At 46.8% G+C, this 23938-nt stretch overlaps 1 protein-coding gene across 1 annotated transcript in view; it reads left to right on the forward strand.

Moving 5' to 3' along the window:
• The window catches only part of BICDL1 (BICD family like cargo adaptor 1), a 47908-nt gene that overhangs the window by 17555 nt on the left and 6415 nt on the right, over positions 1 to 23938 (forward strand). Inside the window, exons 3-8 of the mRNA XM_086474345.1 lie at positions 14501 to 14617; positions 16645 to 16791; positions 17800 to 17979; positions 18291 to 18509; positions 19676 to 19819; positions 23016 to 23146. Coding sequence (XP_086330471.1) covers positions 14501 to 14617; positions 16645 to 16791; positions 17800 to 17979; positions 18291 to 18509; positions 19676 to 19819; positions 23016 to 23146 — 938 coding nt within the window. The remainder of the gene's footprint in view (positions 1 to 14500; positions 14618 to 16644; positions 16792 to 17799; positions 17980 to 18290; positions 18510 to 19675; positions 19820 to 23015; positions 23147 to 23938) is intronic.

The following is a 23938-nucleotide window of genomic DNA, read 5'->3' on the forward strand; positions in this document are numbered from 1 at the left end:
TCCATAAATACCCTGCTCACATATCTTGTCTCACTGAGATTATCCTTGTCTCCTTGGCAACTGTCAGATGATGTATAATGCTAGCAGGGATTAGCCCCAATGAGCCTTATAACCCTCGTGTAAGTTCCTGCTTTATGAAGAGACCTGGCCGAACACTCTTCCCTGGTAATGTTAAAGTGTTGCCATAAACAATATTAAATCCAAGAACCTTTCAGTAAACCTGAGTGAGGATGAAAACTAATATGGAACTTTATAAGTGGTAGTATTTGTCTTGCCCTTCAAACAAGTAAGTTTGAGACATGTGGATAAACTTGGCATTTCACAGCTTGACAAGTAAAGCTGTATTTTGACTCAGTACTTAAGAGAAGGCTGCTGCTGAAAACTTGGGCTCTAATATCTTTATCTCCTTTGTCCCTTGGTGCCAGTGGGGATCACACTGGGAAATTCCAAATCCCCAGAAGAGCTTAACAAACTTATGCTACACTTTAACCTGTTAATTTCTGAAAACTAGGCTGGATTCAGGTCCACACTTGAAATCCGTGTGCATACACCAGTTGCACTAAGCTTTCTGCCTCTGAGCAAGCAGCTGTGGGCTGCACCCTCATGCCCCACTCCTCAGACATGACCAAAGCATCAAATCTAGGAGGTACAGCCCCAACACAAGCTTTCTGCAAGTGGAGCATTTCTATGCTTCATGCCATGTTTGAGCCTGGTGAGGAAGAAGCTGTTTGTCTCTTGGTACTCTATTTAGCCTGCCTGGGCACCTAGGGCAGGCTTTTGCCACATGTGGTACTAACATCACAGGGGTGAGACCTGCCCCCACATAGGAAATGCAGATATGCCACTGCCAGGGAGCCAAGCAGCACTGCATTATACATATACAAGTGTCAAGGGTTGGAGTGTCTAAGTGATAACAAACAGCCTGTGGTGCAGAACTGACATTTAAACTACTTGTTCCTTCTTTGGTCCATTTGAGTCTTTATAACGTCCCAGCTTGGTGAGATCTGCTCTAATTCAGGAGGACAAAAAAAAAAAGCCAAGGAAAGGAGGCTGAAAGAAGCACCAGCCTCGTGAGCAAAACCAAAACCAGACGCACTACAGCAGAAATAAAAGTATTTCTGTAATTAAGGTAACAAATCTCTGGCACAGCATTGTCTATATATGACTTCAACAATGTGCCATGGCTGATACCTATTTAGGCTAATCAACTAGAGAGAGCCGAGAGAGAGGACGACAAAAAACAGGTCTCCAAGATTGTTGCAGGAGGTTGGTCACAAAACAGCCAAGCCAAGGGGTGATGGGGAAGCCAGTGTAGGCAGGGTAGTGACAGGCAAAAGAAAATCCAAGTCGTGGCACAAGCTGGTTAGCAGTGATGCAGCATGATTTCTTTGCATGCTTCTGCGGACGTGTTTGCTCTCCAGCCATCTGCCAACTCCAGCGCACACCTCATCACGTGTGAGACAGGAGGGGGAAAAGGGGTCAGTGGCTTAAGGCAGGTGGTAATTTAAGCACAGATAGGATAACAGTCTTCCTAACTCACATGCTTATGTACTAGCAGAAATTTTAAGTGACACCATTTTAGACACTCCTGCACACAGCAAGCACTCAGTGGATTTAGTATTGCTACCACAGGCTTCTGCACGTAGAAAAATTCAGCTACAGCAGCAGGAGGAATAAAAACTGCTGGGAGCTGAATACCATGATCTCCTCCGTCACTGATCACATCATTCTTGCTTTCAGGCAGCAAGAGGAAGAGAAAGTTAATCATTTAGAGGCAGCAATGCTAGGGAAGATCCCCGTTTAAAATCCTACTGTAGTAGCGTAAGAATTGGAGCAGTAGATCAGCCCGTGCTCAAGTGCAGGATAATCCACACACACTCATGTGAGGAAGTCCTCTCTGATGAAGACAAAGTGATAAAAGAACATAACTGGAAAACAATGAAAGTTGGCACAGTTAAAGTATGAGTGCACTCAAACAGGGCTTTCAAAATGAAGCACGATCCATCAACCCAGTAACTTGACAGAGACAGACTTTGAAGCTAAAGAACAGCCACACCATTTTTGTTGTTTTACTTGGTGTACTTTAGCTGGTCTCCTGTTACCTAGTTAGGGCCAGAAAGCGCATACAAAGGGTACGTGACACTCATCAGTCCTGACATTTGCTTAAAAACACCAGAGCCAAAACCAACAGTATTTTCCCCACACTCTCCCCTTTCTCCCAAAGGGCACCGATAGGTCTTTATACACTCTACCCTTCCAAGACAAATCACTGAGGGTGAAACAGGGGATTTGGGTGAAGGAAGGAAGCATGCTCCCCTTCCTCTGGTTGTGATAGCTTTATCAAGGATGCTACTTCTTTCGAGACAAAGCCTCGGCCATCAAATCTCCAGACACCAGGGAAAAAACATCTTTTCTCAGCATCAGACACACAGAACAGGCTGCCAATTCTCACAGCATCTGCCAGTGCAATGTTTCCCAATCTAAGATCTCATGTGGTGCTTACAGGTCTCCACACCCCAGGGTTGGTTTGCAGGCAGCCTCACAGCTCAGTTGCACAGAAACCTGGGCTGCACATCACCCACAGTCCCCACGTCTGCCTGGTACCTGCTCCCTGCTGCAAGCCCCAGCCCAGGCTCACCGCAAGCTTGCTGTGTCTGCATGGGGTCAGTTGTCAGAAAGCAACAGCCTCAGTGCCAAAAAACCACAGCTTGGGTGATTCTTATCCTTCTAAGCAGCATCTCAGACTGCAAGGGGAAAGGGCTTTCGATTCAATGATGCCTGACCTACATTTGCAAAACCTTGGCTATAGGTGCAAGTCTAAGTATCACATGTGTGTGCCAAATTTGCTGCCTACAGCCAAGCACAGTCTGTCTGCAACGCTTTCAGTGGACTCTAGTGCACACACAGTTACTCTAACAGAGCTGTTGGGATGTTGCTACAGCAGGTTTTTCTTCTGACAGCACTGCACCTCTCCTCCATCAGAGAAATAACTAATAACATGAAGGATTTGTGACTGAGCTGGCTTCCCCCATACAGGGCCATCCATGCTTTACCTTAAGTGATATTCACAGATACGAAGCCTGACACTCATATAAAGAGAGGCTCTTTCCAGCCACTGATAATGATTCCCCTGCATGTGTATGATTTGGCAGCGCATAGTATATTTTATACATCATCCTACAGTATGTGCTGCACCCACCTTGTTTTTCAGCTAAGTTTGCTTTTCGCATTTACTTGCTTTATTTTTCATTTCCAAGCACAGCTTTTTGCAGGACTTCAAGTACCAAAATGCCAGTGCGTTTGCCAAAAGCTGTTATTTAAATAAATTCATGCAAGAACTTTAAAAGCTAGATCGCAGGAGGACAAGTCTCCAAGGAGAGCTCCACATTCTTGTTTCTGGACCATCCCGTCATCCTGAGCCTCTGGCCACAGCGACACCCATGCAGTCTCTTCAGGGGAGCACCTCACCTGCCAGGCTGACACATGAAGATCTGGGGCCTTACAGAAGTGCTCAGCAGCTTCCCAAAAGCTAGGTTACAAGTGTTGTTTGGAAAAATTACCCTCAACTTTGAATACATCTGCTGTGGCTTACTTTGGCAGCTCTGGCTCATGCTAGAGATTACTGTTACATACTGCTACCGAGGTGCAGACTGCTCAAGACCAAGCCCCTGCCCCAAGGATCTACAACTTAATGACCTAATCCCCTTAGTGCTTAGATCTGTGGCACTGCACGAAAAGGTAGACAAGTACTTCTGTGTTCATCTGCTGCACTGAGTCATAAGCTGAACCTTAGTGGAAGCAGAGCAAAGCTGGGCTGAGAGGAGACAAGTGTTCACGTACTTACTACATATGGTAAAGTAGAAAGTATAGATCTGTACTCAACTTCAGCAGATCAGAGTGCTCAGATGTTATTAGTAACACATTGTAATTATCTTTTGTCAGCAATCAGAGCAAGGTCTGCCTTGTGCTTGAAGCCTGCGCCAAAGACCTTTTGCTCTAAACAGATCTTTTTCTTGCTGCCAACAAGGGAGAACAATTCAGGAATAGCTGGAGGCTGCTGAATTACAGGAAGAAGTATTGCTAAGTTAAACTGTATCTCTAGAAGCTTCTTGCCTGCAGGTATCCAGCAGAGTTCTGTTGTGTTTAAAATGACAGATCAAATACTAGCTGACCAAGAAATATTTTTAAGTAAAATGTTACCCAACAGCTCCAGAACAATCCTTCAAGAAAGTAGATTTGGACTTTTTTATTTAAGCTTTGCAATTGTGACATGCTGCCATGTGGGTTTTCTTTTTTTTTTTTTTCCAAAACTTTGCGACAGTCTTGCTCATTTTTATGGCACTCATCTTTTATGACCCTACTGCACCTGTTACTGGTAAAAACGTTTAGCAAAGAGAAAGCTTTAATGGAATAGTTTGCAGCTGTAGCTCCCATCCTGGCCAATGTTCACTGTAGGGTTTGGGTTTCCTTATTCTTTTACAGAAAGCAGCCACAAGTTTTACTGCATCAGCTATGAAAAATAATCCTTCCGCACAGAACATCTATCTTGCTTTAGTCAAGACAAACTCAAAAGAAAAAAAAACCAACTTCTTAGCTCTTCCTCCTCTGGGTTTTGAAATAAATTCATCAAATTGTGAAAGAAATGAGCAAACACATCAGCAGTGTTTTTAAGAAACAGCCTGACAGAAGTTATTGTAAGTCAGACCTGGCAGGGATTTAAAAGATAATAAAACATCTCCCAGGTCAATCTGCCATCAAGTTTAAATATACATCTATGTTTTAGAAAACATTTTCTCTCTTCCTGTCTGAAGGCTTCCTGAAAGAGACTAATGTATTTTAAGCCAACTCCTTGAATTTTGCCCATCATTTTTGGCATCCATTCATTTCATATGTATGGGAACAGACACCAGTATTTTCATGCACTCAGACATGTTTGTTAAGCACAAGTTTGAGCATCAGGTCTACATACACTGGAAAGCTTTCAGCTTGTATATTACTACTAAATCCTAAAATAGTATATTCTGAGCTTAACAGGGCATAGAGATGAAGAGTTCAAGAGCATCACATATTAGGTATCCCCAATACAACTCAGCTAATTTTCTTTGAAATAAAGGAGGTAGAGTGCTTAAAGCCAGAGTGAGAGACTGCAAGCAGCTTAATTATTGTCTCTTGCTTCCAGGCACAGACATTTGAGTTTGAACACCTCCAGGTTTAAAGTCTTAGACTAATACAATTTCATTAAAAAAATAAAAATAAATTCAAGAATGGAGATTGGCTGTCCTGACTTCTGGCTAGCAGGGGAAGACAGCAAAGACTCTCCGAGCAGGATGGTGTGTTACATTTCTCTTTGCCTTCACTATCCTAAGCTTCTGCTTCTTTTTTCGAAAGGTTTTAATAACGAGGTTAAATCATCATGTTTCCAGTTCAGCTTTTTCCTAACTAGACAGGCATTTTGTGTTTCATTAAGCTATCATCTGACCCACACTTACAGCTCACTAGAAATTTACTGGAAATATTTCTCATTCTTTCTCTCAAGTAGAAAAGTCAGACTGAGCTCAAAAAAATCTGGATTAAAAACCCACATCAAAGGTAACTTGGCCAAAATGCTCTATCAAGATACGGTATGCCTTTTGTCAGGGAAAAGTAACTTATTAATGGAAATTAAGCATTAGAAATGCATTAGAAGTTATCTAGGAGAACAGACCACTGAAGTTACTGATGCAAAACATGGACCATGCAGCTTTCAAACAGTACCAGTTCCTTCTGCTGGGCCAAGGCAAAACTTCAGAAACTGCAGTCTCACACACAGATGTGGGGGGACAACAGACTTTTTAACCCAAAGGTCCCAGACCCCCTTGCATCACGATAGACCCAAGCTGTGCTCCACTGAAATTAATGTGGTGGTTCTTTTCAGCTCCACTTTAGCATCACCAGACTTAATTATTTAAGCTATAAGCCTTTCTGATTCTATTTACAAATAGGTACCTAAAGTGCAGAGGAACAAATGATTCATTCAAGGTCATGGGCAGCACATACACAGAACTAGGAGAGCCTGCTAGTGTTACACTTTATTACCTTATTCCTCCTCAACAACCAGGAGCCAAGTTGCTGCCAACGAGCCCCACGCTCAGCTCTCCACTCAGAGCCCTACAGCAGACACCAGCCCTGGGAGCCACTGTGCAAAGCTGTCTCATCTCCCACACTTCTTCTGCAAGCAGAATTTGCATACAGAGAGCAAGAGCCACTTCGTGCACTACTTCGCATTGCGTGTCCTCCAGGCACGCTTTGTCCTCTGAGTTATCTCCAGTGCTAATTTATTGCAGCATTCAAAGCAGCGGGGCCTCCGGCAGTCCCTCCCACAGGAAGCAGGCTGACTCATTTTTCCACACATTATTTTCCTCTCCTCAAGAGCCAAATGCTTAGGTCCAGAATAAACCACAAAAAAAAAAAAAAAGAAGGCTCATGTTTAAGCACCTCCTAAAACATGTGCACAACCCACATCCACTTGTGAAGCTATTTCTTTCATTCAAACAATGAACCTAGCAACATTACACCCAGCTAGAGTTGCCCCCATATGGCACACAACTGTCTTCGCTTCTGCTCTAAACAGCAGTTCCTAATCCTGTAAGATGATTTAGCCTAAGCTAATGGTTTTTGGCCTCAGCCAAACGTTTATCTGAGCATTTACTGAAAAACAAGAGCAAGACCACCATTTTGCATTCGTTCCCCGAAGCTCTTTGCCAAAGCATTCAGATGTTTGCTTTGCAAAGTGATTCTCATGTATCAGCTAGCCTTATAGGAAGGGAAAAAAAGAACAATTACATTGCCAGGAAAACCCTGACCATCTACTCTTTCATGCTTTGCTTAGTGATGCGGCAAAAGTTCACTATCCCCATTACAAGGATTTTTCAAAGACACTTGGAAAAAAAAAAGCAGCAGTACCTTAATGTGCCTTGAGTATTTAAGGAGGTGTCTCCAGCAGCACCTCCAGCCATGAGAAACATGGAAAGCAACCAAATGCAAGCACTTCACCCCCCAAAACAGGCAGCCCGGCTTCAGGCTGAGCAGGTTCAGGTTTTGTGGAGGTTTCCACCAAGGAACTAAACATCTCCACTCCAACACTTCACCTCAATAGGTAGGTGCAAGCCCAGCCCCACACAAAAAAGCCCCAGCTGCTCCCTGCTCTCTCTTATAGCCAGCTCTCCCGACTCTGCCTCTCAGGTGTGAGGCATCTGGGCTGATGCGGCATTAACTCCTTGCCACCCACAAGAGCCCACTGCATGACTGGGGTGTGCTGAGAGGAGACTACTCACATTCTTGGTTTGGTTTGTTTTAAAACTCAGGTAAATAGGAGTGAGGTCAAAGGACACGCTAAGCATTTCCTACTTGGCCTACCGAAGGGAAAGGGGAACAGATCTGCTGCAAAGAATTCTCACTTTCACACAAGCAATGAAGTATCGTAGTTCCAAAATGTCATGGCTGTGGAAGCAGTGCAGACCTTAGCATAAGGTACCACTGCTGTCATTTGTCTCACAGAATCCTGTCAGACTAGGTTTAATGCTACAGCCATGAGGCTTTTCCCATCAATAATGTGTCCCGAGCCTGATGCTTACAAAAGAGTAATTCCAGCGCCTCTCCTCTGTTACTCAGACTCCTTGCTTTGGCAATTAAGGATCCTCATCCTTTAGATCTTTGATTCCCTTCATTCTTGACAGGTCCATTTTGTGATTAAAAAAATGCTCATTTGTTTCCTCTTTTGTCCCCCTGCTCTGTTGTCAGTATAGGATCCCCCAACCATCTAGCTGGCTTGTGCTCTACAATGTCAGCCTGTTTCCGACTGAAAGGAAGACTCATCAGCCTGTACAGCTATAACAAAGGAGGTCAGGCAGTGTGCCACAAAATCAAACCCTTCTGTCTAAGCAGATATAGATTTATTGCATCCTCTGAATAAGAAGAGAGAAGGAATAAGCAGGAGGAGACCTGCAGGGGTGTAAAGACCATTGCAGGTAGCTGAGCCTGAAGGTGTGTGGTACAAAGGCACCAAATGTCAGATACAGAGTAAGTTGTCTGAATTGCAACAGAGACAGAGAGAACAGTGTGCCACATCCAGCTCACAATTTCAAATAGGTGTGTGACTTCAGTGCCAGGCCCTGGTGAGGACGCTGCAGGCTGGATGCTGCAGATCTTACCTGAACGAAGCAGCAGTCAGCTGGGGGTCAAAACCAAGAAGAACACTAGGGAGTGGGCTGACGGGTGCTATGGCGGGTTGCAGAGATGGTTCCTGAGCAGAAATAAACCTGTGTTAGGAAGTAGATCTCACCTGCAAAAGCTGAGCAGATATACTCACTCTGGCTACTGGTGTTTAACCCACCTGCCAGTCTGCTTATAGCTACCAAATATATACTAGGTATAAATTACGTAGCACTATCCTAGCACTTTTACAGTCTTAAAAATCCTTTTTTTTTTTTCTAAAAATATCCCATGGGATCAATGTTAATGGTCTCTGTTGGATGTTCACAACCAAAATATTTTGGAAGTGTTGCAGGTTTCCTGAATTCTAGTTTTTCCACACAACTTCTCCAGGCAGTGACAGCTCTCACACCAGGACCAGGATGCTACATACTCGGTGCAGCTCTATCTCCCCACACCTGGGCAGTATCAGAGCAAGGGATGAGGCAAGGAGAGGAGGATCCAGCCCCACCACATCACTGGGCAGAGGTGGGGACAATGCTGGCCCTGGCCGTGATCCACAACACTCCCCAGCTCTGATCTCCTGCACTGCCCTGGGGAGCCGTGGCAAGAGGCCCTCTGGAGAAGGCTTAGCCAGGTCCCCCTCCTCCTCCTCCTCCAACCTTGGTGCTCACAGGACTCTTTCTCACACTTTTTACCTCACTTGTCCCTGGCAAACAGTGTTTGTCCTTTCTTAAGTACATTTTTCCAGAGGCGCCACTGCCCTTGCTGATAGGCTCGGCCGTGCCCTGTTGCAGAACAAGACGGAGCCATCTGTGTTGGCCGGGCAGCCCCGGCCTCTCCTCAGAGGGGTCCCTGCAGCCCCTGCCAGCGCCTGGACACCTACAACCAGTAAATTCCACCCCTTGCCTTGGTGAAACGCGTATTTAAGAACTGTCATTAAAATACGTGCTTGTCACATGCCCTTCGCAAACTTCACTGATGACATCAACCACCAAAAAAATCTCCTCACACCAAAGTTGCAGCAGCATTGTCACAACACCGTGAAGGTGGGCAATATACACACTCAGTACAGCTTCACCCCTTGTCCCTTCACCACTTTACCACAACAAAAGAATCCCCACTGTTAATCCAGTCCCTGGCAATGGCCAGTCCAAGCTTTGCCCATTACGTCTCCCAGTCACTGTTTTTACTTCAAATTCCTCTAATGGTAAGTGATCCCCCTGTCTTTACCTCAACATACGAGGTTTTTTTCATCTTGTTTTCTCCCCTGATTGTTGAGGAGCAGGGGAGAGAGCAACTGGGTGGGCATCTGGCCAACCCTCCACAGTGCCATTGCTCTTCTCCACACGTGGCATTGCCATCATGGAGCTGAGGGTGCCGCCTCCCAGGGGCCGTCCGCCGGGGAATCCCTCCTCTGTGCTCATAAATCAGCAAACGGAAACTGAAGCCCTTGAAAGGTGATGGACGGTGAGTGCTGCTGTTACGTAAGCACTTTCCTGGATAGAAGACTCCTTCAAGTAACGATTTAAAGTTGACCTGAATTAAAAGCTTCAGTAAAAGGCTCTCAAAGATTCCCTAACTGGGCAACCTCCACCTATGCAAAATATAGATGGTTGCTTATGGTACCAGGGTGCCAAGGGCTGGAAAACAGCCGTGGCCTCACCGCTTTCTTGGCCTGGGTCAGTTAGCCCAGAAGACCAGGCTTCCCACCACTGCCAGCAAGACCCAGGGTGTCGAGGTGCTGGCTGCGGTGGCAGGGCAGCATTCCCAATCCTCCCGGGCTTCCCTCAGCAGCCAGGTTAATGTATTTTTTTCAATTATTATTCTAAAGCAAGATGTTTGCTGTTTCCTCCTTTGCTTGCATTTCAGTAGCCAAATACATTTTCCTCCCAGAGAAGAGCTGGAAATCCAGGGACCTGAAGCCAGGGGAGGCAGCGATTAGTGGTTTTAAGTGTTAATGGTACCACAGTGGGAATGGGGAGTCCCTTGAATTCAGCTGTTAGCAAATTAATAAAAGGGGTAACACGCTCTCCTGAGTGTTATAAATTTAGCACTAATTAGGACTTCTCTCTCTTAGTTATTTTAGGCAAGAAAATCTTCAATATCCTTTGTTAAATTTGAATCATCTTATTTGTAGAAGTATATCATTTAGAAACATTGGTTTCTTCACCCAGCTACAGGCTATTCAACTTTTCCATTCTCCTTTTCTTTCTGACATGACTTACAGCTGGATATTTTGTATGCAGTTAGTTTTATTTAGCAAATCTTCCCCCAAAAGAGTGCTTTCTTTGAGTGATGCTAACTTACAGGCCATTCATTTCTCACAGTCCATCCCAAACGCTTCAAAGATCCTCTCTTACAGGAGCATCAATGCTCCAATTTATTTACAGTTATTTACTTTATTTATTGCTCATATATTCCAGATATTAAAACTCACAGAGTTATTGTAACTGATAACCCATATTTTTCTGCCAAATATCTGCACAGTTTTGTGTATTTTAGCACTTCAGAATTAATCATGAGAGAAAATCAGGTTTGCAATGGAAAAAAGCCCTTAATTAGAGCAGAGGCCAAAATGTCCTCCTGCTCTTCCTTTCTTCTTGCACCACCCAAATCTCATCTAAACCTTGCCTGAAGTCCAGAAAACAAATCTCACAGTTGATTGAATATATCTAATTGTGAATTGATGTCTATGCTTTTGCGGATATGTTTCAAACTCTGCCTGGTGGCTGTGTTGGCTAATTTGCCTATACCCAGGAAATTAATTCTTTCTTAACTACAGAGCAAAGCTATGATGTTGGGTGATCTATGTCTGCCTTTCTGCAAAGAATATTGCTTCTCTCTAGCAAAATCAGTGCATCACTAAATGATTGACATAACCACAAAAGGTTTTAGCTTTTAATGTTTAGGAAAACTCTGATGGGGAAGAGAAGGCACTACAGTTTGCATAATGAGAGCAGAGCCAGACACAGAGGCAGAAGAAACTTGCTTCAATTCAACAAAAGCCATAGCTTATTTGAGCAATAAAGGGAAAATGCAGATAGAAGGTTACATCTTCTGATGACATTAAGTGAAAGAGCGTGTTAGAAGTCATCAGTAATGAGCTCATGGTTTAAAACACACGTTTACACATGCACACACGTACAGCAGTGTGGAGAACCCAAGCAGATGCCGTATGAAAATGCACCTTAAAGCCAGACAACTACTGGACACTGTCAAGGTGGCTTTCCATAAAATAATGCAAATTGATGTTAAAAGCTAGACTTTATGATCAATTAGAAAGGGTAGTTTGGCAGCAGTATTAATAACCTCTGAAACAAATGTAGCATGAAGAGGAGGTTTCCATGACCAATGCTTAGCTCAGAAGTCACTGTCTTGTGTCTATGAAAAATCAAATCTTTGCAAAGGTGAGACGAAAGGTATCAGCTATTTCCCTATCTAGAAGAACGGCATGAAAACTTTTTCTCATTCTCCTGTGGAGGGAAACACATGATACAGTAATTTCTGTTTACTTCTGTCAAATGGCTGGTCAGAGAGAGTATTCTGCACTGTATGAGGCTAAAGAAAGTATTATTTTTACTTTTCTCTACTGCAGGAGATAGGATATGAATGGTGTATGCTGGGGTGACACTGTAACATCCTGTCTGCTTTAGGGCCCTAAGTGCTGACAATAAGTGAGTCCTTTCTTCCCTCCAGATGGGCTATAACTGCGGGAATAAGATGTGTGAGCGTGTGAGCTTGGCAGCAAGTAGTTAAATTCCAGATGATGATTTAAAGCTGGTGAATACAAACCTTACAGTCCTGCAAGCAGTCTAGTACCAGAAAGGACCTTTGAGGTCAATTCATTTCCCTTCTGTCATAGGGAGCCCTCTGAGAGAAACTACATGATAAAGTGATCCAGTTCCATCACAAAATTAATTTTTGCCACAATTTCTCCTACTGTAATGGTGCAGGAGGAGGAATCCTGCTTCAGCTCCTTGGAAATGTAGAAATCTTCCTATTCCCAACCTTAATATACTCTTAGCCGGTTTATTCACATCATTTTTTCTGCCAAAATTGTGATAGCACTTCTTCCTTCTGTGTGCTTATCTGTGATGTATTTATAGGGAGTCCTCTCTCAGCATTCATTGCATGACATAAAACAAGCCGTCCTTTTTTAGTCTCCTCTCATGTAACAGACTTTTCACGATCTGGCTTGCCCTTGCAGCCCATCCCTTCACCTGCTCCAATCTGAGCATGGGGACCAGAACTAGCAGCAGCAGATGTATATTGTCTTACCAGGGACTTCTACAATGTCATTAACAGTCCGTTGTTTCTTACTTCTGTGTTGTGCATTTACGCTGTCTGTACATAGCATCGTTCTAGCATATAACTTATGTTGTACAGTTAACCATGAAATACTGGTGTGTCATCTCATCTGGTACCACATGTGCCCCTTAGGAGTGTGGTCAGCATCTTGCAGGCAAAATCCTTTTGGTGCTTTTAATCTGGTGCATTTCCATCCTTGACAGGTCCTGCGGAGCAGTTCAGCATGAAGATGTTTCAGCAGTCTTTACAAAAGCAAGTGAATAATTAAAAAAAAAAAAAAAAAGCACAATCCATCTATCTTTTGTAGCGTCACCAATTAATAGCTGCTCAGGACGCTTTGAAATCTATAGCTGCTTAAGGGAAGAAAAATAACCAACTCCTTCCTATAGTGCTGTGCTATCATTATGTTTCGTGTACTCTGCCTGTGCAAGCTTTATTAAATAAATGAGGTGAGGGCAATAGGCACAAGCCTGATGTGAGGCTTTAAAGAAGGGGGAAAGACCAGTTATGTAATCTAGGATAAGAAGGGGACTAAACACCAATTGGTAGATAGGATTACTTCTTACTGTTGGAAACCATTTCTCATTCCAGAAGCAGGTGGTCAGAGCCTGGTTGATTTTGGTGGCTGCACTTCTCTTCTGCTTCCCCTGCAAGCGAGCAGTGTTGGGGCAGTTTCCTCCACTTGATGGAGCTGGAACGGCCTTTTACCTCTTGCTTCTGATTTGGATTATTTGCTGCAGACTGTGCAAAATAAGGGACCATTTTTAAAAGGGGATAGTGTTGGCTTTGTGGACAGTTCAGGCTGGGTCTGTGTGCACATTCCTCAGGTCACAAGCTGCTAGACCAAAGTCATTACACCCTTTGGCAGAGCTGCTGCCTTGGGCTCCCTGTCAGCCAGAGCACCCTGGGTCAAATCCTGACCAGCATTTGCCAGACTTAAGGATGCAGTCCCAAACCTCCCCACAGCTGCTGACCCCAATGGGGGTTTTCTCCTCTTGCCCCCATCCCTCCCCCCCATCTCATCCCTGTCTAGGGCATTGTGGCCACTGATGGCATTTGCCGTTGGACATATGTGCCTGTGCCTTAAGCAGGACATCAATGCTGCCTCTTGAGGAGGATCAACTCACTTCCAGCTAATCTACAGGAGAAGGAGGTCTGTGCCTAAGTGTAATGGAACCTGATGGAGGCTAATTAAATAGAAAACCATCCATTTGTGCTGTCTCATTAGGGATTTGTCATAAAAACCTTATGTTCTCTTACAAGCCTAAACAATTGTGTTCACCACGTAAAAATCAGCCATAAAGCTGTCTTGGAGAGTAGTTAACATGTCTAAGCTGTCACTTAATCAGGCTGTCTGCAGCCTGGATCCTGCAGGTGAATAGCCTTTCCCCTGTCCTCAAACCACCTCGCATAAATGGGGCATCCCTCCTTCGAAATGGGAAAGAGGGCCAAGCCCAGCGATCCTGCACAGACAGTCATGTGGAGCGGATGCTTCTCCGTCTGGCTCTGACGGGAGCCAGAAATCAGAGGCAAAGAGCACTTGTTATTTTAGCACTGTGCCAAAGGTGTTCAGAGGTTTAAAAAGTGTAAATTTAATAGCAGTGTTTCCTGAGGTCTGTGAAGATTGCCTCCCCTCTGCCTTTGCGAGTGGCCTAGTCTCCTCCTCAACCCAAATCAGGCTACTGTTTTTGAGGAAAACTAACTTCCTTCTAGGGCATGGGAGTCAACATGCTATTTTCCAATGGAAGAAAGTTATGGGCTCTGTCCCTTTGGCTGCCCCAGGGGATAATCAACATGGTCTATACAGCTGCTCTCCTCAACGTCCGTCCAGGACAAGCTTTTCCCTCATCCAGACTCTGCAGGCTTCGGAGTTTCTGCCAAAACTAGGGCTTGTGCAGAAGTCATACTGGGGCAGATCTTCCCATGGGCAGGAGGAGATAACTGCTCTCAGTCTATGGGACAACCCCCTGGGGTAATGCCAGCTGGTGTCTCCTTGCAGGCGTCGGAGGTGGAGCGGCAGCTCTCCCTGCAGGTCCACACCCTCCGGGAGGACTTTCGGGAGAAGAACTCCTCCAGCAGCCAACACATCGTGCGGCTCGAGAGCCTCCAGGCCGAGGTGAGTCACCCTTGCTCGGCCTCACTCCTTCTAAAGGTGGCCAGGGCTGTTTTAACTTGTATAATGAACCCCTCTGAACCGGGTAAACAAAACTTACTGCTTGGAGCAACCAAAGAGAAACATGGTAGCTATGGGGCAAAGGACTCCCCCGATGAGGATTTTTGCGGCCACCCAGGGCTCATTGGGGTGGCACGGGCCAGCTTCCACCGCTGCCTCGGCCACAAGTGTGCCTGCAGGATGAACGGATGAGAAGGATCTTCCAGGTGCTAAACCATGGCTATGCTCTTGCAGGGCTGCTGCCCAGTACAGACTAAACTCTGGGGCACGGTGGGAAGGGCTGCAAAGAGTTTTATTCTGTTTCTCGTGCTTGCAAAGAAAGCAGCAATCCTCTCCTGCCCCTGAGCCACGCACGTGGGAAAGCAAGGACCCCCTGCCTGTTTTAGCTCTGGTACATTAGCAGGAATGATATTACCTTCCTTCCTTTTCCCTTCCCTGACAGGGGTCACTGGGAACCATGTAGGCAGGAATTAGACGGGTAGAAGATGTCCAACTCTACTACCCAACCACTTATTTATAAGCTGTCTGGAAGAGCTTTTCCTAAAATCACTCAATTTCTTCTTTTCTCCTGCTCCCACCTGCTCCCTGCTGGTCCCTCGTGTTTTCTTCCCTTCCCCTTGGTGTGGAGCAGCAGGTCCTCGAAGTAAGTATGGAGGCTTGGAAAGGGTTTGCCTGCGCGTGCACCGCTGTTGTCATGCATGCCTGTCACTGTGCATGCCTCACCCTGCCTCCTCACCTCCTTCCTCTCTCTTGCTTTCCAAATCCCTTTCCCCCTGTGCCCTTCCCACGGCCCAGGGCCCATGGCAGAGCAATGGTTTTTTGTTATACGATCATTCACAAGGTGTTCATTGCTTGGTTGGATAACAAATATGAATTCTCAATACCATCTCTGTATTATACCTCTTCTTTTTCTTGCACCCCTTTTTTCCAACCCACGCAAATCATGATGGTGGTGAGAAGAGACATTTCAGAAACAAATAGTCCCCTAAAAGCAGCTTTCGGATACCTACAGCAGCCTTTACCCTGCAGAAATTGCAATTCCACACACTTTGCTAATATTTCTCCATGCAGCCAAATCTTTTCAGCAACGTGGAAAGCAGCAAAAAGACAAGATCCTAAAGAGGCCAAAAAAGCAATGGAAGTTGCTGAATTTGCCTATGGTCCGTGAATTGCAGGAGACCATAGGGAATATTTAGGGTTATATTGGACTGGCAAATGGCATGCTCAGTCCCCAGAGGTCCTGTGTGTACTAATCTGGGAAAAGGCTCTTTTTTCTTGGTTAAACAAGAAGTGACCTTGGCTAGTGCTGATTCATCCTGTGCACTGTTCCCAGCTCACTGAATCACAGAGGTTTTGCTTGGCACGTTGTCCCTCTTCACCTGAAATTGCTGCCCTTGACAATTAAAAGAAATGAACCAATTTTAAAGGCAACCGATCACTGGGAGACTAAAAATAAGCATGGCACAGAAAGAAGTTTTCACAAGTAAAAATGACAGAAAAATCCCTGGTGAGGACTTGGTGAACGTTAAGAAAAGCGGATGGGCAGCGGGGTGGCACAGCCCTGCGGGGAGCAGGGTGCCACAGGCTCAGCCTGTGGTCTCCAGCACCCAAACAGGAGAGAACACCGCCATGCTCAGTCAGGGACCAGCCAGGAGGAATAACTAGTTTTGCCCAGTCTTGCTGGTCTCCACTTAACCATTTGGACACTTCTGCCTGCTCCCTGGCCTCCTGCCGATGCACACCCAGCCCCTTTGGAGCTGCCTCTGCAGCCTGGGGAAGGAGGTTTCCTTTCAGAGCCTTCCTAAGCTTTAAACCCCACACAGAGATACAGTTTCTTTCATACAGGTTCAGAACATGTATGTGCATACTTTTGCTTTTTGCTGTTTCATTTCTCTCTTGGGAATATGATTTCCCTCCTCTTTGCTCCCTGGAAAGCGTGGGATCCGACACCACCTCTCTTTCCACTGCAGATCAAAATGCTGACGGACAGAAAGCGGGAGCTCGAGCATCGCCTTAGTGCCATGATGGAGGAGAACGACCTGCTCCAGGGAACCGTGGAGGAGCTGCAGGACCGAGTCCTCATCCTGGAGAGACAAAGCCATGACAAGGACCTGCAGGTGAGGAGACAGCAATGGGAGAGGGAAGGGGGGGGGGGGGGGAATGGAGTAAAAGAAATGGTTTGGGGTAAAATTGACCAGGAAGATACTCAGTGACTGGGAGACAAAACAACTGGAAGAATAAAAAGGCCCATGTAAGCATGGCAGCAAGCAAGGTCCTGGGTGTTCACCATATGGACAGATAACAGGAGCCGCATCTTGACAGCAAAGAGCAGCTTGAGAGGGAGATCTCAGCAAGGGAGTGGGACAGGGTGCTGGGGAAATGAGGTAAATGTAAAAAGAAGCAGAGAACTCTGGTTGCAGTTCATTTTACTTAGTTTTTTAATAGTAGAATTGGCTTCAGAGGGGGCTTCTTTGGACCCTGCAGTCCCAGAGGTCAGTAACTGACCTCGTACCTCTCACTGCTCAGATGGTTTCCCAACAAACCCCATGTGTTTGCAGTCGTGTCACCAAACGCCGCTACCCCGAGAGCAAGCTGGCACCTCTGTGGCTTTGTGCGTCTTAGTAAAGAGCACGATTTTTACATTTCTCTTCTGTGGGTTGACAACCACTGGATCTCCAGCTCTCCAAAACTGCCTTGAATCTTTTTTTCCCTTTTTATATAATTTTTTTTTTGTATTTATATATGTGTATAGTTTTTTTTAAAAAACAGTCTATATTACTTTTTTTTTTGATTCATTTCCTGCTGTGTTTTTTTCAGCAAAGTTTTTTACTCACATCCCAACTTCTTCACAATGTTCCTCATTTTGGTGCTGATTAACGTGCTATTTTTATCTTTCAGGATATTCTGTAGTCTAAACAGTATCTAATGACATTTGGAGATTACTAACCTGCAATAAATAGCAATACCAGCCAAGAGTACTTTCCTCCTGGCTGGAAACCCTGTTTTGTGACACCCATTCCTTCCTCTCAGCTCCTTCACAAACCAAGAGACTCATCCAGTCCATATCACCTCCACTAATATTTTTTCCCTGCTTCCTTAACAAATTCCTTGATTTTCTTTGCAAGCTGCACCAAAGCCAGCTGGAGCTCCAGGAGGTGCGGCTGTCCTACCGGCAGCTGCAGGGGAAGGTAGAAGAGCTCAGTGAGGAGAGAAGTCTCCAAAATTTCAACACAACCAGCACATCCCTGCTATCTGAGATAGAGCAGAGCATGGAGGCCGAGGAGCTGGAACAAGAACGAGAACAGGTATTTGCACTCCAGCCTGTGGGAAAGGCCATGGACTTCTGTGACCAGTCCCGGAGGGAGAGGGAGTTTAATGCATTTGATCTGGATTCGGAGCCGAACCAAGAGCAAAAAAATTGGGGTGGTTGTCTCAGCTCTGGTGTCAACACGCTTTTGACCATATGAAGTAAAACTCTGTGTCCATTTGAAATTCAATATAGCAAGCTAGACAAATATTTGTGAGGTTTGGCAATCACATGCCTCACTTTTCACTATGGAAGGAGGATCTCCATAGCCTTGATGTCCTAGGCTAATGCCAGGTTCTCTTGTTCCAGCTGAGGCTGCAGCTCTGGGAAGCGTACTGCCAAGTGCGGTATCTCTGCTCCCACCTCAGAGGAAACGACAGCGCAGACTCAGCTGTCTCTACAGACTCCTCCATGGATGAGTCTTCAGAAACCTCATCAGCCAAAGACGTCCCAGCCGGCAGCCTACGGGCAGCTCTCAGCGAGCTGAAAAGGCTGATACAAAATGTGCTGGATGGGGCAGACTCCACGGTAAGTTGATGGCACAGAGAGACCTTGGCTCGTGCATGTCCCTTCGCCCAGGTGGCAGAGCTTGCTGCAGGTTTCCACTGGATCCTGAAGTCCCCGGTCTCTGAGATAAACCTCTGTGGCCCACAGAGATGGGCTGTCACAGTGCGCAGCCTGCTCCATGTGTCTCAAATGGTCAGCCAAGAACCAAGTCAGTACATGGGGTCTCAGCCTGCAGCAGTCAGACTGCAATAAGTTTCAAGCTCATGCAACCATCATTGATCTGGCCAGGAGTCATTCTGGAAAATACGTGAAAGTAGGCTTTCTCTGAGATTTGCAGTAAGTTGGAGTTTCAACGTGGAAATATTGCAGATTGTCTTATACCTCGCAGTTCGGTTATTTCTCTTAGGATTTTCCTAACCTTGCTTTATTCGTAATAGTATCACAGAAACATCATAACCCCTATGTGGGTAGGTTCTGCCCCTGCAAATTGACACTGGGTACAAATGTCTTGGCAAGAGCTGCCAGACTGAAATCCATTAACAGGTGAAGGGTTTTGCTGACCCAAAACGATGGTGTCTGTTGGGTATGGTCCCGGGGCTGCTGGGGAGGAGGGGATGGCATGGAGGACGACTCAGCATCCACAGGAGTAGTTTTTCTACAAGCAAACACTTCACTTTTTGCAATGGCTCAAATCAGGCCTATTTCCAGCAGCCACAAGCTGGTTGCATTGCCAGTATGACTTCTTGCCATGGTGAGGAAGACCCCGCAACTGCAGACCTGCTTGGGAGTACTCACCCTCCTCATTTCAGTACCTGTAGTAGCTGGTAAGAAGACTAAGCATAGAGATGAAGTTGTATTTGTTAAATGAAAAATAGAGAGTCCTGCAAAAGGGCTACAAACACGGAGACTGTAGCCATATGTTACCAAGTGGTCAGTAGGTCTCTGTCAATGTGGGTTATGCTAAGGTGAGGACATGACTGCATGCTCTTTTAATCATGTGTGGAAGCACAAGCCGTGGCTGAGCATGTGTGGAGGTGTGTGGGAACACAACTGAAACTCTACCAAAGTCACATTCACACTTTCTTCTTCTTTGTGTAGTACCCCCCCCATCCCAAACCAGTATCAAATTAACGCAATTGCCTTTCTTAAAGTGAAATCTGAGCAAGAGATTTCTCTCCCACTCTCAGAGCTCTCGACGAAGCGAGGACGACACCTTGGAGGAACAGATCAGGCGAACGAGCGAGGATTCGCGAGCCCTGAGGGAATTAATGGAGGGAGAACGGGGGAAACTGAGGCAGAGTTTGGAGGAGCTGCAGCGACTGCACAGCCAGGTTAGCAATTCCCACACTTTACATGTGGTCTTGTAACACCAGTGTTCATCCTGCCTTCCACAGAAGGGATCAACATGATAAATAACCCAGGAGAATCTGGGCCAAAACCAGGTATGGTTGGAGGAGGGAGGCTCTGTTAAAGCCAGTGCAGAGGCTTCGTGCATTTAGGATCAGAGGTTTTGACAAGTTGTCTGGGGCCCATCCCAGACATCGGCTCAAGCAGCCAAACTGCCTTTACGCGTTCCCCGCAATCTGCTTTTCAGCCAGCCTGTCTCGCTTAAGTTCTTCTCAGCAGACGAACCCAAAGTACAAGGCTGCTTCATACGGGGTACTGGAAACCCATAAGGTCTCCAGTCTGACCCGTTTTGCTTGCACTGAGCCCTCATAAAGGGTATATGCGACCACTGGATGCACAAAACCGTGCTGCTCTGCTGTGCATGGTGCAAGGTTCATGCCCTCCCACAGCAGCCTCAGAAAACCCTCATAAATGCACATCTCGAGAATCTTAATCACGGTGAGCCTGGCACCAGGCAGCACCCCAGGGCCAACAGGGACCAGCTAAGACAACCTCAACAGCAACGAATGATCAAACCCCGAAACCCACATCACACCCAAAGCACAAAAATCACACTGCGCTCGCACTGAACGTAGCATCGTCTGTGTCTGAGGTCCTATACCAAAAGCAGCAAATGGAGACACTCTGCGCTCAAGGAGATGCTCTGCCATCCCTATCTCTATGGGACAAGTCTCCAAACACTGGAAGGGGTCTGGAGGCTGCAGCAGAAGCAGCCTTTTGCGCAGCTAGTTGTGCAGCACCGGCTGCGTTGGAGCAAGAAATGGGATTAACACCCTTGGCTGGTCTTGCCAGCAGTGCTGTATCGCCCTTTCGCTGTACCACTCTGGAGAAAAGAAAAGAAAACACATCCCTGTTCAGAAAGTCAGCACAACCTGGGGTCTGACAGCCTTGTATAGGCCTATGGGAGCTCCCACCGTGGGGCCGAAGAAAAAAGAGCGTGAGCATCGTTAAATACCGCTGGCAGTGATGGCTGCATGTGTACAAGGATGGGAAACAGACTTGCTGACAAAGCAACTGATCAGAGGCAGACTGCAGCGGGGGAACAGCCCTGGCACCTGTCCTTCCCCAGGGACTGCTCCTCTCAGTGACGTGGCCACCACAAGAGACACCTTCAAAGGTCCAAGCTCGTGCACCCAGTGAGACATGAACCCGGACACTCCTCTGGCCATGCTGCCATGGTCCTGTGCTGACAGAGACCGTTAGAGGCTTATTCACAGACTTTGAGCGACCAGCCGAACACCAGCCTGCTTGTCCGGACACCACACCTCCTCACCACTGCTCCCAGGCACACAGGACACCAGGAGGGAGTAGCACTTGGTTGTTCTTTGCTGCATCTGGTCTCCCCAAACTCCCCAGCCAGGAAGGACCAGAGGACTCACCCTGGATCACAAGTCTGGACACCTGTGTCTGCTTTTAGAGGTCCCTGACTACTGAAGCTCTGAATATTTAGGGAGCAAAGGGAAGACCGCAGTTCTACCCTCTTCTCACATCTCCGTGTTAGATGGAGAAAGATGGCACATAACGACAAACGCAGCAGACATTGCTCTCAGAGAAGCGCTCCAGCCTCATGCAGCAAGTACACATCTCCCGCAGCTTTTGCCCATAACCTAGCCTTGCACTTGCTCAAGGTTAATATTTATTCTCACCTCCCGTGGAAGAGGCAACGTTGTCTTCAGTTCAGTACTAAAGAAAATCAACGCACATGGAAATCTGGTCCACCGGGGCAGCAGTGCTTTGCTGCCTCCACGTCCCTGCGTGCCGTCACGGGTATTGAGACAATAAAAGGGGAACTCCTCCTAAACGGCACCACACGCATTCATTGCTCCTGCATGAGAGCAAGGTGAGCTGGTAGAAACAGGAGTTGCCCCTGACTTTGTCTATACTGGAAAGCAGTGTTACACCTTCTGCCTAGTCCATTTCCTCCCTGCGTAGCATCCCAGTCTTACGTGAAACACAGGCAAAACCAGTTAAAACCCTAAACCTATCTCCAAATGCAGTTTTTTGGGCCTCTTGATCCACTGTCCCCTGGGATTTCAGCAGAATGCTCAGCACCTTTCACATAGCTCCCACCACTGCTCGCCGTCACGTCATCGCTGTGAGGTGCATCCCATGCCGGGCTGCGGGAGGACACAGCTGGGCAGGGCTCCCCGCTTCCCTGGCAGCCCCAGCACGCAGTGGGGAGCCTCTGCCCACAGACAGGGCATGTTCGCACCCTCCTCCCCCTCGACCCAGCCATGCCGTGCTAACGGCAGATCCTCCCACGCCGTGGATGTGATGAGCCCTTTTTGACTGTCTGCCCTCTATTTAAAGATTTCTTTGAGGCTTCAAGCACTGCTGAGCTGCATTTAGAGAAAGAAGGTGGGTCAAACGCTGGAAGGGTTTCCAGGTGGTGGAGTAGCGTGACAGAGCATGTGTGTGCCCTAGACAAAGAAATTAAACGTGTATGAAATATTGCAAAGCTGTGCTAATGCAATCCTTGCATGATTTCACACCCTATTAACTCACTCTGCACAGGAACAAAACGATAGATCATTTCTCAGACTATTTAAGACTCCACACATAATTTAAAGTCTGAGATTGTAAGGTGTGCCAGTAACACCTTCCATGGTGTGAACGGGAATTTTCACATCCTTTGTCTTCAGTTTCATACTACTTCAAGAGACGTAACCTCCTCCAAAAAAAAACCTTATTTGCTGCTAAATTATGTTTGCAATAATTTAACCCTGGAAAGATCAGAATACAACAGGCAAACTCAGAGGATGCACAAGACAAACCACTTGGAGAGGGGAAGTATTTCAGTGCTGATGCCATAATGACACCAAAGTTGCAGACGGGTCCTGCCCCAGGCACCTGCACAGCTTTCAGTGCTGCTGCTGCATCTTACCGAGGCTGTACTGGTGACCCATCTTGCTCAGACCAGCAATGCCAGCATCCTAGGGCAAGCTGGCACATTCCGGGGGGGTTGCACCAGCACTAACAGCCCCCTGCCAGCAGACACAACTTCTACAAGCAGGGGAGCTCAGCCTCCAGGCTGGCCCATGTAGCTTTTTTTTTTTCCTCCCCGCTCGCGGTGAATTTGTCTGAGCAGCCCTGGGTTTCACACCCTCCCTCTGCCCACAGGTCACGCTGCTGAGTGTGGAAATGACAACACTGAAGGAGGAACGGGACCGGCTGCGAGGTGCTGCTGAAGACAAAGAGACAAGCGAACAGCTCCTGCAGGCCATCAGGGACCGAGACGAGGCCATTGCCAAGTGAGTGGTATGAGCAGCCAAAGCCAGGCTGGGTTAGCAGTTATGGAGTGCCTTTGCAGGAGAAACCCACCCTCCACGGATTTCGGTAGCTGTTCCAAAGTGATAGAGTGAGTCTCGCCTTTGCTGGCATTGGGAAATGCTGCCAGGAGCCTGGGAGCAGGGCAGGAGATGCCGATTTCCAGAGCTGCCCCATGGCAGGATTGGGGGCATTTAGGAGGATGCTGTGAACCACGTTTTTGCCATCCCTAGTGCTGGTCTGAGTCACAGCAAGGAGGAGAGGACTTCAGGGAATTGAACGCAAACACTAGGTCTGCCCTATTTGTCATATTTGTCTTCTTTCGCTCTCCCAGACACTCAACCCCGCTTTCCTGCCCATCCCCATTACAGTCCCGCTTGGGCTTCTTCCCTAAACCATTTCTCTGGTCACTCACTCTCCTTTCCTATCCCAGGGTCTTTTTTTTGCATCTCCAGTCCTGTAATTCTCTATTTCTCCTTTCAGGATTCTCCCATTGGTTTGAATTTATTTTCCCCATCCCCCTTGCAGACCCGTGCACTTTTGCTACCCCATATGCCCCTTTCCCCAGTGCTTGGGCTTGCCACACCGCCCTGCGCACTCTTTGCCCCGAGGAGGGGGGCAGAAACGTTCACCCCCCTGCGCTCTAGATAGAAAGGATACATCTGAGAATCTCTTCAGAGACACCACCGGTCCCTCTCCTTATGGAAACGCCTAACACTCAAGCCCTCGGCAAGAGGAGGAGCACAAGAGCATTGTGCCTCTGAGGATGTGGGGAG

The sequence above is a fragment of the Leptosomus discolor genome, chromosome 16, assembly GCF_034619465.1.
Source record: "Leptosomus discolor isolate bLepDis1 chromosome 16, bLepDis1.hap2, whole genome shotgun sequence".
In the NCBI taxonomy this organism is placed as follows: Eukaryota; Metazoa; Chordata; class Aves; order Leptosomiformes; family Leptosomidae; genus Leptosomus; species Leptosomus discolor.